The sequence below is a fragment of the Conger conger genome, chromosome 15, assembly GCF_963514075.1.
Source record: "Conger conger chromosome 15, fConCon1.1, whole genome shotgun sequence".
NCBI classification, from domain to species: domain Eukaryota; kingdom Metazoa; phylum Chordata; class Actinopteri; order Anguilliformes; family Congridae; genus Conger; species Conger conger.
The window spans coordinates 14,018,297-14,034,352 of NC_083774.1; the positions used below are offsets into that span (position 1 = coordinate 14,018,297).

The 16,056-nt window shown below is 44.0% G+C and overlaps 1 protein-coding gene across 2 annotated transcripts in view; it reads left to right on the forward strand.

Annotated features, from left to right (window-relative positions):
• Positions 1-13,645: 13,645 nt before the first annotated feature.
• The window catches only part of LOC133111941 (immunoglobulin superfamily DCC subclass member 3-like), a 67,002-nt gene continuing 64,591 nt past the window's right edge, over positions 13,646-16,056 (forward strand). For both annotated transcript variants that reach the window (XM_061222582.1, XM_061222583.1), the window contains exon 1: positions 13,646-13,750. In XM_061222582.1, coding sequence (XP_061078566.1) covers positions 13,687-13,750 — 64 coding nt within the window. In that variant the 5' untranslated portion in view covers positions 13,646-13,686. The remainder of the gene's footprint in view (positions 13,751-16,056) is intronic.

A 16,056-nucleotide genomic window follows, 5' to 3' on the forward strand; every position in this document is an offset into this window, starting at 1 on the left:
AGATCTCTTGATGTCTCTGGCAGCGTTGCCTTGGATGTTGCAGATGTAAAGGAGTTCTTTCCGGAGGCCCCGGGTTATTTTCAGAGGCCCCGGCGTCACTTGGAGGCCCAGAAGCTCAGCCCACTCTGACACCCTGTCTCTGGGCTATTTATGGGCCCTTCCCCTCCAGGCCCCACCAATCAGCATTTTATAAGGTTCTGAGGGTCAGATGCCAAGGCTGGCCAGAGAGAAGCACGGGAGACACTCTGGGGAAAAGAGATAAATAAAAGCCAGTGCCCGTCTCTCAAAGCAGCGAGCATCTGGTTGTGTTTGGTTGTGGTCTAACATCTATGACCCTCCCACCCCCCCACCTCAGCAGAGCAGTGATGTAGCACATGCTACCCGATGGCTTAGCTCGTCATAGCACGCAACATCAGCAGCAATCCAGGGAGCCAGATCAAAAGTGCAGTACATGGTTAGTGAGGCTGAAAGAGGCCCTCTTACTGTCCGCAGCGCATTCCCCTCAGCCCCCCTGCCCCCCTGCCCCCCACCCAACGGTCCTGTTCTGAGAAAAAGAGGAAGCTCAGACCATGTACCACAAATTTGGATAGTCCTTTGGGGTGTGGGTTCGGGAACGGTTACACTGTTCCGGTAGCGTAGCGTCTGAATTTAGCGCGTGCCCTGTGGGCCAGCGTCTGGACCCGACGTGCTCTGTTCTTCAGTGCCGCGCCCAGCTTCCGCACTGCGGATGGAAAAGCCCGTCGCCCCAGACGCGGTTGTCATGGATACGAACCTGCCAACGCAGGACACTCGTCCCCATCATGCCGTGTCCGTGTCTCCCCACCGTCAACTAACTCCCGACCTGGGAGTTTGTTACAGCTACTGTGTGTGTGTGTGTGTGTGTGTGTGTGGGGTGGGGGGGGATCACTGCACTTTCATCCCTGATCTTTGCACACGTTCACATTGAAAGTTCCTGATGCGAGCAATGCAATGTAAGCTACTACAATGTGTATATGTTACATTACATTATTGGCATTTGGCAGATGCTCTTATCCAGAGCGACGTACAGTTGATTAGACTAAGCAGGAGACAATCCTCCCCTGGAGCAATGCAGGGTTAAGGGCCTTGCTCAAGGGCTCAACAGCTGTGCGGATCTTATTGTGGCTACACCGGGGATTAGAACCACCGACCTTGCGTGTCCCAGTCATTTACCTTAACCGCTACAGGCTGCCACTATTTCTATGTCTATTTGTGTTTTAAGTGTGCACATGTACATATGTGTGCACGAGTCTGTGTGCAGTGTTTGCGCTTGCATTCGTGTGTTCTACACACAGAAGGCTTCTGTGCACCGCCAGCAGGCAGATGTGAGCTCTGTCCTCAGACCCAGATCAGCAGTATCAGCAGAGCAGTAGTCATAGTAAAATCCTTTTCATGTGTCTCTCCAGTGGCCCATTTCCTTCAGGCAGCGATGTGCTTTACTGTCCATATCGAATTGGGATCATATCAGTGTCAGCTACGGCCAAGAGTCTCTGATTGGTGATTGTGTTGCGCATGGGGGGGGGGAGAGTTCAGATACAGGTCATCCCCTGGGGTTCAATAATGTATATTCTATTTTATTATGTTTCCCAGAACTTACGTATTTTTCCTGTTTGCCTTACTCAGTCGTCTCCACTCCCAGCTGAGAGTGGAGAGCCAATATGGACTTACGTCACATGGCGTACTGCCAGGGGAGCTAACCAATAGTGAGAGCGAGAGAAAGAGAGAGGCTTGGAGAGTCATCTAATCAAGCTGAGGAACATAATTCAACATTCTCAACATCATCAATGATCTTGGTAGGTAGCGAGTATAACAAATAAATCCACATAGCAAAAAATAAGCCAATCTTATCACGTATTTTAGTCTTCTATTTAGACTTTAAATCTTAGTTCTATTATATTGTTGTTAAAAATGACAAAACGATTGCCAATGAGGTGAGGCAGTTTGACTCATTTAAAGATTTTCCAGTGGCGTAAGACAATTTCATTTGTCAATTTCATGATTAAAACAAGCTAACATTGCCCAAGAGAGAAGAGTGAGCTTGTAAGTCTCATTACGAGACTAAAACATGTGTTAATATGGGCCTTTTCTGCAGTATAGTCAGTCATTCAACTTGAGTGGCACTAGATAATTTGCATACTTTCCCTCCATTCACCGCTGTCATAGCAATTCTCAACTAAATTTAGGATTCTAAACTGTCATAGCAATCTTAAACTAATTTTCCTTTTTTTCAATAATTTCAGAACGATATTTCATCTAAATCAGTCTATAGCATTTTCACTTAATCTTTCTTAGTGAAAAATGGACAAACGGGTGTTTCAGTAACCATTGTTCCACCTGCCTGTGTCACTTCAGGGAAGTCACTTCATGGAGATTTGATTTCCTTTGTATCACATCTCACAATCTTTTAGGCCAGGCTTTCTGTTTTATCATTATAGATGTTGTGTGATTGTGAGTGGAGCTGGAATGAATGTGCAGGAGAGAATTCCAAGAATGTGTTTTACTAGACTGCCAATACCCATGTTAGGGTTGTAAAGCAATGCTTTACTGGCTGTGCACTGTAACTGCAGTGCCAGAGCTCCGAATGTATGTGTCTGCTGGAACTGTGCTCCTCTAAATACTTCTGCTTGTGTATGCCAACCCAGTCTCTCTCTCTCTCTCTCTCTCTCTCTCTCTCTCTCTCTCTCTCTCTCTCTCTCTCTCTCTCTTTTTCTCTCTGTGTATCTCTCTATCTCTCTCTCTCTCTTTCTCTCCCTCTCTGTCTCTTCTGTCCGTCTGTTTAATGTGTGACTCAGCCCCTGACTGTCTGTACGAGGTGAACGAGAGGGCACATGAGTGACCGCTACACGGCGGTGTGGACAGGACAGGAAGAATGGACAGAACGCCCTTCACTGTGGGAGGTCAGAGGTCACCGCTGGGCTCTCTGTGAAGTCACTTTGAATGGTGTGTAAGACAGGCAGGGGGTATTGATATTGAGTACCCATGGTTCCTTGCTGCCTCCCGGAGTTGTGGCCCTGCCTCAGCCAACCGCTCCACGTCCCTCTGGCTGTGCAGGGAGCAACTGCTCTTCAGCTCTGCCCTGTGTGTGGTCACCTGCACTGTGTGCTGCACAGCACCACTGCGCTATGTGAAACATGCAATACAGTGGGCTCCAGAATTATTGGCACCCTTAATAAAAATGGAGAGAAAAGGCTGCATTTATTAACAACGTGGATAATGATATGTTTTATGTTCAAACATACATTCATTCATTCATTATCCTAACCCGCTTATCCTGAACAGGGCCGCAGAAGGGCTGGAGCCTATCCCAGCATACATTGGGCGAAAGGCAGGAATACACCCTGGACAAGGTCGCCAGTCCAGGCTGACGGGGATTCAAACCCAGGACCTCCTTGCTGTGAGGCAGCAGTGCTACCCACTGCACCATCCGTGCCGCCTCAAACATACAGGAAAACGATATCCATCCATCCATCCATTATCTGAACCCGCTTATCCTGAACAGGGTCGCAGGGGGGCTGGAGCCTATCCCAGCATACATTGGGCGAAAGGCAGGAATACACCCTGGACAGGTCGCCAGTCCATCGCAGGGCACACACACCATTCACTCACACACTCATACCTACGGGCAATTTAGACTCTCCAATCAGCCTAACCTGCATGTCTTTGGACTGTGGGAGGAATCCGGAGTACCCGGAGGAAACCCACGCAGACACGGGGAGAACATGCAAACTCCGCACAGAGAGGCCCCGGCCGACGGGGATTCGAACCCAGGACCTCCTTGCTGTGAGTTGGGAAAACAATATAATTTTATTTAAATAAAACATTCACTCCACTTCGTGTCGTGCCTAACCACCCCACTAGCCGTGCCAATATACAATGGGTTCTCATTCCTTAACGCTTAAACAGATAATGGAACAAGCTCATTCTCCTTCTCCAAGTAAGTTTTGCAGCTCTGCCATCCTGTTGGGGGCGCTAAATCCCTTAACCCGCTATAGCAGTGCAGTCCAAAGGGCAGCGGGTGGGCGGCTCCTTCAGCAGCACAGTGGAAGTTTCCACGTTCGCTGACAGTGACTAACTGGCTGCGTGGCTGGGAAGCTTGTCTCTATCGGTAATAGATCACGCAGCCGTCTAGAACGCCCAGAGCAAACGAGCACTGAACAATCAGTAGAAATAGAAACTGAGCGTTCATACAGTTTTACTGTAGCCAAGGTCATCGCGAAAGCTGTGTATGTTTCTGCATGCGTTGACGTGTCTGTTACTCACGCATGTCAATTTAACCGCCAGGGTTTCAGTTGGGGTGAGCGCAATGGGATAACCGACTAACCGACTCAACACGCACGCACAGACCGAAATGAAATGGGCTTTTCGTTGGCCTGGTACTCTGTCAGCTCATCAATCAGGCTGGGAAGGGCGGTGGTAAGGGAGGACACGCGTGTGCGGATAGGGAGGGCGATCGGTTGCCCCGGCAACGCGACGTGAGATCCCTACACCCCCAGGTAACTGTACAAACACCGCCCGTCCCAGCCCCTCTGCCGGCTGTGACAGCGGGAGCTCCCGAGAGGGATGCAGCGCACCACCTGTCAGGGACCGGCACTCCTCTCCCCTCTGCTCCGCACCCCGCCCCCCCTGTCCTTAGGACACCCCGGGCCCCGCGGGGGCTGTAGGTGAGCGCTCCAGCTTGCCAAAAAACAGTGCCACGGAGGCCGCCCTCCACTGTGGCTGCAGCAGCCTCGCAGAGCGCATATGGAGCTTGCGGTTTGTATCTCTCTCTTTCTCTCCCCCTCTCCCCCTTCTCCACCGCCCCTCTCTAATCTTCCCCTTAAGCTTATTTGCAGAGACACAGACGCACACAGACACACACACACACACACACACACACACACACAGCTAAGCCATTTGAGGACACCAAGTTTTTTTTTGTGTGTGCAGGGAGTGACTGCAGCATCCTACAGCAATGACAGCTTTGACGAAGAAAGCAGATTTTTTTTTCCACCCACTCTCTTTTCTCCTGTAGGAACATCTGCCAAAAGACGTCTCGGAAAATACACAGCTTTTTTTAATAAGGATAGCAAACGCAAGTGCTAATGAGAGCTTTGTGCAGCCATCGTGCATATTCACAATGCGATTAAGAGGATGTTACATGGCGCATAATGTTGTGGTTTTTCATACCGGGTCGATTTTGGCATTTGAAGCTAAATTGGACGGCACAGGTTGTCGCATGCTCACGATCACAGCATTGCGAGACGGGCTGCCAGTCTAAAGGGATGGTTTAGTGTGACTCGGTACATAGGGATGCGTACTCGCATACACCCTTTTACGCAGTAACCTCAAGATGGGAGGCACACACTGGAGTGTGACAGCAGTCTTAATCCGACACACTCCCTGCAGTCAGTCTCAGGTTTCTGCCGGGGTGATTCTGGGGGAAAATGGCCGTGGGCGTACTGCCCCTTGAGAGTTTCCCCACGATGGCTTGTAACCTGATATACTTTGAAGATGAGTACTTATTTATTTATTTATTTATTTATTTACACACTTGAATGTACACAGCTCGAATGTCAAATCGCCTGTTTTCACAGTAATGTGTCACTTGCAGATTAAAATGTAGAAAATCCCTGAACTAAATGCAGTTGTTTTGATGATTCCGATTTGGTGATCCCATGACTGCGGCTTGGGAGCATCATACGGACCGACCGTCGTTTCACCAATGGTCTCATTCCACTGTGTGTGTGTGTGTGTGTGTGTATGTGTGTGTGTGTGCGTGCATGCGAATGTGCATGTGTTCGGTTATATGTGTGTGTGGGTGTGTGTGTGTTTATGTGTGTGGAAACTGTCATCAGATGTGAACAGATGTAATTAAGTGGGTAAAGGCAGAGGATGACAGAAATCCCCAAAGGTAGTTCATTAAAACATAACGCATGACATGCAAGATGGCGATTGTGTCATCACAAAGATGGGTGACTTTTTGTCAATGAGATCTGTAGTTTTCCTTTCCCCCTGCTATCCTTTCCTGCTCATCCTCATGACTGCTGTTTACTGTCAGTCCGTGAAACCCACAAAACCCAAGCTTAAATGTTGTCATGCCTTGACCCCTCCCTCACCATAGTTGTGGGGGTAGGAAGGTGTTAAATCATGTCACAGTAATGGCCAATCCTCTATCTGGCCAATTCTGACCTTCTCTGGCTCTGGGATAGCTGCTTCTGTACTGACAGTCAGCATCCCAACCAATTAGGAGCTCATTCGCTAACCGCTAGCCAAATGCCAAATGCTTCAGGCCTGACTGCTGTGTTCTGCTAGCCCCTGTTGTTGACCACGTGAGGCTACATGCCGGAGTATGCAGGGGGATAACCTGCCTGTGTCTTTCCAGACAGCTATTGTTTCTTGATACCGGAGATGCGAGTCCTGCAAACCCCTCCGGGTAACAGGCATACTACTCCAACTGCCTTTTCAGAAATTGAGACTCATATTTCGTCGCAATATAACCAACAGTTTTTTTAATCTTGTGCACCTGTTCATCAACGCAACTTAATTAGCATATTGCCCATTAATCATGTTACCATCCCTGTTACAGATGACTGCGACTGCTAGGTTTCACTGGGTTTTCATGATGACTGATCGTGATATTACCCCTCTTAGTGAAGCTTCCCCACCAGATTTTTCCCCACTTCCTCCAACCCTGGAAATCTGGTTTAGGCGGTGGTATTGGTGTCATTTATAACAAAAATTTCAGCTGTCTGTCCCTTGGTTGCTTCTCCAAATTTGGATTTCTGTCTCATATTCAATGGTAAAGCTCCATTGCTGTGTGTGCTACCCTACAGAGCTCCAAGAGCTAAGGTGTTATTCCTGAATTCTCTGAATTTCTATCTATTAGGGTGGCCTGTAGCATAGTGGTTAAGGTAAATGACTGGGACAGGCAAGGTTGGGGGTTTGAATCCCAGTGTAGCCACAATGAGATCCGCACAGCTGTTGGCCCTTGAGTAAGGCCCTTAACCCTGCATTGCTCCAGGGGAGGATTGTCTCCTGCTTAGTCTAATCAACTGTATGTTGCTCTGGATAAGAGTGTCTGCCAAATGCCAATAATGTAATGTGATCTATTATGGGAGATTTCAACATCCATGTCTTCCTGTCCCATCAATCCCTTTACTGGAGTCATTGCATCTTGTTCAGTCTTTTAATCTTGTTCAAGCTATATATGTATGCTAAGGCCACAATCTTGATCAATACTGTCAACTGTCATTACAGTCAACATTTTTACCATTAAGGATATGTACATATCTGACCATACGGTAAATGTGTTTAATGTCCCACTGCTACCTCAACCTAGTTCTAGTTCTCGTGATTCTGTGCTCTCTCGCTTCCGTAACTTGACATCTGACTTCAAGAGGCCTTCTCAGAAATATCTAACTCCAATATTATCCAGTCTTCTGGGAATAATGCTGAGGAACCCTCCAAATTATCCTAGACTCTGTTGCCCCTGCGGAGAGCAGAAAGTTTCAGTCAAATCTAGTATCGCAACCAAGGCTAAATTAAAGTATGTAGGCTTTGAAAAGAAAGTGTAGAAAAGCCAAATGGAAGTTGAAGGTGGATAAATTGCAAGTCTCCTTTGACATTCTCTCAGATCACTTGCTTAAATGCCAGAAAGCCGTTAAGGAAACCAAGATCAGCATCTCAACGAACGTAATAACTCAAGGATTCAAGGTGTGACTAACTCCATAGTAAGCCCCTTCCCTTGCTTCAGTTTTGAATCCTCCCCACAGAAGTGAGGTGTTTTTTTTTTTGGGGGGCAGAGATCTCTCTGTAAAGCCTCATAATTATGCAACCTTTTCCTTCAACGTCTTACCCAAATTGCTTGGTCTAAATCAATTGCTCCTACTATATTTTCTATTATGAGCAGTTCTCCAACCACAGACACTTTTCCTTCCATCTGTAAACATGCATTTGTCCACCCCCTGCTGAAAAAGCCTAGTGTAAACTCAGCAAGTATATATTAGCAACTATATACTTCTTGACCTGAGTACAGCTTTTGGCAGTTTTAAACTGGCTCAGTTCCTACCTCACAAATAGAACAGTCTCTGATACTGTAGATAACTAATCTTCCTCTGCCGTAACACATGGGCATTCCTCAGAGGTCAATTTTAGGTCCTGTTTACCCTGCACAATAATATAATAATTATTCAGTAAAGTTGAGATGCAAGTAAAATGCGTACTTCATGAAGTAACGTTCTTGCGGTAGCCATTTTTTGGAATTCAATTAGTTCAAGTCAAATTATGGCTCTTTGAAAGACAATTCAAAGGTAATTTAACTTTGTCAGAATAGTGAAAATCTGTGCGTAGGGCTGAAGTATCGACCTTGCATTTCATTGTTAAAATTATTTATAGAAATGGGATTGTAGGATGACCCTTGAGAGAACTGTTGAGAGAACAGTTGAGCTGGCTAGGGATTCTCGAGGGACTTACGGCTGCATCACAGAGTAGAATTCCTGTGCCCTTCTCTAAAATTAATTATCTCTACTGTATACTGTATGTTCATCTTTCTACACAGTGACCCTGGGCTGGGCCTATTTTCCTCTGTGTGCAGTAACCAGGTAGAGGCAGAAGTGATTGCTCGCTCTGAATTGTCAGATTTGGAAGAAGACCAGGGGTTCTGGGCATGGGGGATGGGGGAATTGTCTGGAAGCAGCACCCTTTCAGAACAGCTTGTCCACAGCTGTGCCCAGTTGTCAGCCTCTCAGAAAGTGTGGTGGCCATGCCCAATCCCCTACAACCCCACCCCTCAGGCCAATCACAGCAGGAGGGAGGGCCAGCCCAGATGGGCACAGAAATGTGGGCACGGCAGGGCAGAAAGAGGCTCACCAAGGCCTTTCATTCCCCTGAGAAAAGCCATCACCTCTCTAGAAAAGCCCTCCAGACACTCACCTTCTTCAGCCTCTGGCTCTGATTGTCTCACTTTTTTGGAGCCAATCACCACAGCCAATCACCACAGCCGCCAATCACCGCAGCCAATCACCACAGCAGCCAATCACCACAGCAGCCAATCACCACAGGAGCCAATCACCACAGGTTTGTGATTATGATGTGCTGGAAGCCATCTATCTACAGTATCTACCTATCTTCCTTCATTCCTTCCTCCCTAGGTGAAACAGTCTTTCAATATCTGACTTGTTATATCAGTTCAATATCAGTTGATTGTTTTAATCTGAATTTTTGACACACGAGAAGTTCCAAAAGGGTAGAAAATGCAAGCGAAGTGATGTGAAAATGCACATCAGGGTCAAATGATAAATTGACAGGACTTAGGCTTTAATGAAAAGCCTTAGCAAAGGTAGGTAGAGCACAGAGCTCTCAGTTGTAGTTTGGTAATACTGGAGCTGACCATGTGCAAACCTGCTGGGGGTGACCTTTTGATCAATGCTTATCTTTTTCTTCAGGAAAATGTGATTACTTTTGTAATGCAAACAATGATTTCAACCACTTAATTATATATGCATCCCGATAGATGGGAAAACTAAAAATGTCCTCTGGAATGGTCCATTCTGAATTTGTATTTTATTTATTAATTTAACACTTTGAATGAGAGTAATATGCAACAAGACAGCATACTAAATATTCAAACTAATATATGACAGGTGACTTGTACCATGTATGAAGACAGCTGTTGACTTATCGTTGACCATTTATGGCAACATGCATTAATTAGTAAATTCATGAATGCTTATAAATAATATACTGTAGAAGGGGCACTGCACCAGTCAAATGATGTGCTTGCTTAACTCAAAAATGGCCATCAAATTACTTATATTATCCTACTGGAGAAAATATAATATTGATGTATTTCACATTTTGTATTTGGTTTCATTGGAGTCCCCCTTTATTACTTTTTACTTCCAAAGCTGCGTCCTCTGGCAAATGCGATAGTTCCAAGAGTTTGTTTTCTTGGATTTTTGAAAGTTGCTTTGTAGTTCATCTATTGCGATTCATTTTTACCGTATGTGAAAGGACCTCGGGTCTGAAACGGTAATACAGTGTTCACAACCCTGCCTCGAGCGTTGGAAATGGCTGCTCCGGTTTCAAGGAGTTCATTTTTGTTTTCTTTCTTCACAATTCGCCCTTTATGCGATGGTCCTGCCGTTTCCATCCTCGGCTAGAGTCGGGTACAGGCCTGTGCACGGTGCTTACATTGCCCGGTGCATATATTTCCAATAACAATCTTCTTTTTCCCTCCATAGATTTACCAAGAATGCCTTGCTTGTTGACTACATCCTATTTTATTCATGACTGTATTTTCAGTTCAGGTCATTTTAAGACTGTAAAATAAATAAAGAAATAGTAAAACAAAACTCCTACATTTGAAAATGGTTAGGCTTTTGCGCTAGAAATTTTGTGCAGCCAAAAATGTTATTTTTCCAAGCATTTTATTTTTACCTTTAAAATGAAGATCGAGGTGTGCAGCGAGGGACTTGGGGACTTACGTCTCACAGTGGGGCGATTGAGAGTGACAGCGTTAGATGTAGGATCCCATGGGACATGCTGTCGAGCCGCTCGAAAAAAGCTTTGATTGCTCCTTTGTATAATCTCGTATGCGGGATTTGCCTTGACCACTTTCAGAAATGCATCCTCTATTCTGTGGTCTTCTGTTACACGGGATGCCCTGTCTTTAGGTAATGTCTAGGAGCGGGAGTGTCACACTTAATTTCTAGATAGCAGTGTGCGTGTCTGCGGTACTTTTTGTTCCGTCTAGTTTCCTCCAGTGCGCATGCGCACATCACGCGAAAAGGGAAATCTTTGCATTAACGCGGCTGTTACGTAAATAAACATTTTGAAAAGCAGAATTCTAGGCATTACGCACAGTTGACATTTGTGGCGTAGAGTTATCTGGTATTTTGATGCAGACTTAGAGCAATCATTTTCCAAACTGCTCAAATATGAATGAATCCCTGCCAATTCCCTTTCCACTGTTATGTGAATGTGTTATAAGACACATTAACAAATGGAAATCAAATAAAGGAGTCAAAGTTGAATGTGCTACAGTCTGATTTTGAAGTGCTCTAATGTTACACAATCTAAACGGAGTTCTGTCCCTCTGGTCAGCACTGAAAGTGCATAATGGTATCTTCTGGGGATCCATCCACCACACCCCTTTACAATTAGAGAGGTGTCATGTCTTGTTTATTAGTCAATTACAACTCAGACAGCAATTCTAACTTATTCTCTTGCAATGAACATACTGTTTTTTGCCTAAGGTTGTTATCAGTTGGTCGAACATTGTCCCCCTAATGTAAATGGATAATTGCATCAACAAATTCAGTTACTCACGGATACAGTACGTTTAGAGTTGATGGCTCTTCAGAATGGTGTTACAGTAGGGCAATTATAGGAAGTGATATGCCTTAAAGCTACAATTTCATTCACACAAGACATGCACATATTTACATATAATAGAGCACAAGGCATTTTTCGCTGCATTTGCCCTGATAAGGTGTATTTTCCTATTGTCCCCCTGAAATCAGACTATAGAAGGGGTAGGAAGATTGTGCTTGGACCCTAACACACATATCTCATTTTTATTCAATCATTATCTACAACTTGCAGTGCTTGCATTTTACACATTTCCAGTCTACCTGAATATTTACTAGACACTGCTGGATAATGACCTTGTACACACACAGTCTGTACTAGCAGCCTACTAGTCCTTAACAAATACACCACAGATAACTTTGTGATACACAAAATCATGTGAGCCATTTCTGAAATTCAATTGCATTTTATTGGTATATACTGTAGCTTTTGTTAATGTTTGCTGATGTTCCCAATGAACATGTTACACTATAGAAAATGTGTTCTGAAACTCTTTCATTGGTGGCAGCTCAGTTTTTGCCATTTTAAACAGCAAGTGACACATCTAGCTAACAGCCTTGATCTTAGCTGACTGATTTACTGCATGGTCTATGGCTATTAAGAGAGGTTACTTATGAACACATTTGTGCTCATGCAGGATAAAGGCCCAATCAGGGGTATTGAACTGATGGCATTACCTCAGCCAGAAGCCATGACTGTGACTGACTCCACGCCAGCCTGGATGGGCCCTTTACCACTTTCTGTGCCTGTGTGGGCCTGAGTGGAGACCCCCACCTCCGATGTCACATCATCATCCAGACCGGGGGCTGACACAGTGGGGTACTGGGAGGCATGGTTCTAGATATGGGTATCCATGGTACAACCTGGGCCTGTTCCTTTCCTAATCAGAGGTCTGGGTGAGTTGCAGATGAGTATGAATGTGTCCTGTTTTCAAACATTCAGGCATAACTAATTATTACTGTATTGAATCAATGATTCATCTCTTGGTGAATTTTGCAATTGAGGAAATTGAGGAAATTTGATGCTGGTGCAAGAGCTGTAGTTAAAAAATTCCTTCTATATATCTTGGGATTTCGAATGTGTTAAAATAGTTGCGTAAGATGGTCTATGAAATCAGCAAGTGGAAGGCAACCGTTTAGATTTCCAATTTGGGAACCCCGGTAAACAAGCCATCGCAAGCTTGAAATCTTTATTTAATTTGATTTCAAATGAACAATAATCCATAAGATTACGTCTATTACTAGTACTACAACCACTATTATTATTAATATTATTATAAATAAATAATTAAATACGAGTACTTCCATTTACATAGGAGATTGTCTTGTAAATAGAATTACGCAAATAGCGGTATTGAGAGAATCGAATCATAAGATGCGCGCTGTTCGGTGGGATGCCTTCACAATATGGCCAGTAGGTGTCGCTCCCCGTTGCCTATTGCTATCCGATTTCTGTCAAGTGCGTTTACTACCATGCTTTGTTTACTGCAATGTACCTGAACTTAACCAATGAAACATGCACAAAAGACACATGCGCCTATTATGCTTAATTTTGACTCGAAGCATAAACCATGTTAACTACAGTACTGACCCATTTAAAGTTTGCATTTTTCGTAACAGTGCATTTACTGATCTGCTGCAATGAAGTCGTTTTACGTTGCATTTGCGATTACAAAGCCAATATGAAAATCCGGACCACTATCCTGCTCTTTGAAGGATTGCTATACAGTAGATATGTACAGAACATGCTGTGATGTTTATTATTTAATTTTAATGATAACGTTTCATGATGTTACTGATGAGCAATTAATAGCCAATTAATATGGTACTCCATCAGCATCCTATTTGCTATGGGACTGTCATGGCCGCCATATTAAAATAATTTAACTGTAATTTTCACACTCTGCAACACTGGAGATTCAAATAAGCAAATCTAAGCTACCCTGCATTAGTCTTGAAAGTGGTCAGGTCTTTTGTTCCCCCAAGTGGAGCCTCTTAAAAAAGAGACAGCGAGAGGCAGTGGGAGGAGAGAGAGAGGTGGGGAGAAAGAGAAGGGGAGAATACGGTGTGGTTGTGGAAAAGGCAGCAACGTGAGCGAATGTTTGCAAGTGAAAAGGAAAGACAGTGGAGAGAGAGGGGAAAATAAAGGGAGAGCGCGAGATGCTGACAGATTCCTGATAGATGTGCAAAATGGCGCAAGCATATTCTACCAATGCGAGCCACCAATTGTTGTAGCTTGGATCATGAAGAGCTAGCTAACTGCTTGCCACCTTTTGCCTCGCTTTGTTTTTCCAAGCCTCGTATTATTTTAAGTGCTTAAATGGCTACCAGAAAGCGCTGCCGGGTTTCATGCTTACTTGGATTACTCTTGAGTGCTTTAGTCGGTGAGTGTTAATTGATATCACTTATAGCCTACTGCTCTTGCTCCTTAAGTAACACCTGCTTTTTGTTTGGTGTTTATTGAATGGTGAGCGTTGTGCAGGAATGAACGTTAACTTGCTGACCTGTTTTTTTCCCCCCACATCGCTACTGTGTGGCATGTTGTTTCTGTGTGGTTTAAGGAGCATGCAGCTTCTTAATATTGCGAGTCTCAGATCTACTTGTGCTGCTGCTGCTGCGGTAGTTGGCTGTACAGTAGCCATGTGTAGCGGTATGCGTGTTTAATCTTATTTCTATCATTTCGACACAGTAGGACGCAGTTGTTTCGGTTAAGCTTAAAAGTGATCCTCCCTAGATTTGTACCGCTTACTTTGTTCAGAAATACGATGTTCTTTTGCAAATGTGTTTAACCATGCCATATGTTTACATTCATTGTTTCTCATGAAGAGAGGATCTATCCGATTGGTTCTCTTTTTACAAAATTCTACTTAATAGAGTGATCTGTGCTTCTTTGGATAATGTTCAATTAATCTCCCTATGGCCAAGATGAACTGAAAAACTGAAACTGAACGTCGCTTCTGAGCTTTTAACTACAGAAGTCAGCATAGTTTGGGAATTTCTTTAAATATGCACTATGTACCAGTAGTGTGTATTTGTACTTGGTCAGTTGCAGGAATTGCAATGAACAAAGATATGTGTGTGGTTGAACCAGCGTTTAAAAAAAGAAACTACTGGAACGTGCGTCAGTTTTCTTGTCGGTCTTCAGTAGCCAACTGACAGCACAAAATTCTTCTGGATGTGTTTCCTGAAAATATTGATTTACGAGGTTCCGTGGCCGAGCCTATATTTAACATGTACACTATCCGTCATTTAACATGCGGGCTTTCACCATAGAAAGGTCGGGAGTTCGCTAAGAATAGTTTGATTCCCCCTCTTTTTTGGAGTGTCGTCCGAAAGTAATTGGACAGTGACACGATTTTGTTGTTTTCACTCTGCACTCCAGCACACTATATTGGAAATTGAGCACTGAATATGAGCTTAGTTCAGACTGTCAACTTTAATTCGTGGGTAGGCTATTTGCATGCATGTATGTACATATATTTACAAGATGAAACTTGGAATTACACGGCCCGAGTAGTAATTGGACTATTGGCTGCTCGACTGTTTCTTGGCTGCTGTACTGTACATCATTACTTCATGCACAAGAAAGCTGACAAGAGGTTTAGAATAGATTTTATGTGTGGCATTTGCATTTGGAGTCTGTTGCTGTTGTCTCAACATGATGACCAAAGAAGTGTCAATGCCATCGAAGCAGGTCATCATGAGGCTGAGAAATCTGGGAGAAAAGAAGAGAAAAGATCAAAGCATTGGCTATGTCAAAATTAGTTGTTTCATACATTGCACGGAAGCAAGAAACACTAGTGAGCTCAGAAATGGTAGAAACAAAATGGTAGAACACTGTCGTGGATGACCGAAGAATACTTTAAATTGTGAAGAGAACCCTTTTCAACTGTCAAACTGAGAAAGAACATTTTCTAGGCTTCAGCCATAGATGTGTCAAAGGCTACCGTAAAGAGAAGTTGACACCAGCATAATATAAGAGGGTTCACCACAAGATGCTAATCCCTGGAAAGCCTCAAAAACAAACAGAATGAACTTTCAGAATTCACTTAAAAGTTCATTAGAAAAACTAGAGTTCTGGAACAAAGTTTTATGATCGGATGAGTTGCGTCTTAACCTGTACTAAAGTGTAGAAAAGATGAAAGTGTGGAGAAAAAGAACTGCTCACGATAAAACCAGACAACATGAGTTTTAAGGGGTGGTTTAAGAAAGAAAAACTTGATTCAAAAATCTGGTTTTCATTTAAGAGTCAGTGGTTCAAAAAGGTTCAAAATGAATGTACCATATCAATGAGGGAAGTGAAATGGTCTGTTTTAGGGGTCAATTTGTCATCTTATCAAAACAGGCAGATTGTAATGGTTTGTCTTGCCATAGGCCTACATTTTTGCCGGAAAGTAATAATCTTTATATTAAAGTTTGTGTGAAACAAAGGGGCACTGAAATGTAGCCTATAACAAGACCAAGGCAATAGAGGAGCTCCTGGACATGAATTTACGACACCACATAAAAACTACCCCATCAAAACCAATGGAAGTTGCAAGTTACTTTATGAAGGATATGGTCAGTGGCCTTGTACATCAGCCATGGGGTAACCAGATGGCCAAGCAAGTACAGATTGGAGATGGATTTGCCTTCCGTAGGTTGTCGTAAAGTTGTTTTTTGAACTTGGGAGAGATTGATTTTGTGCGAA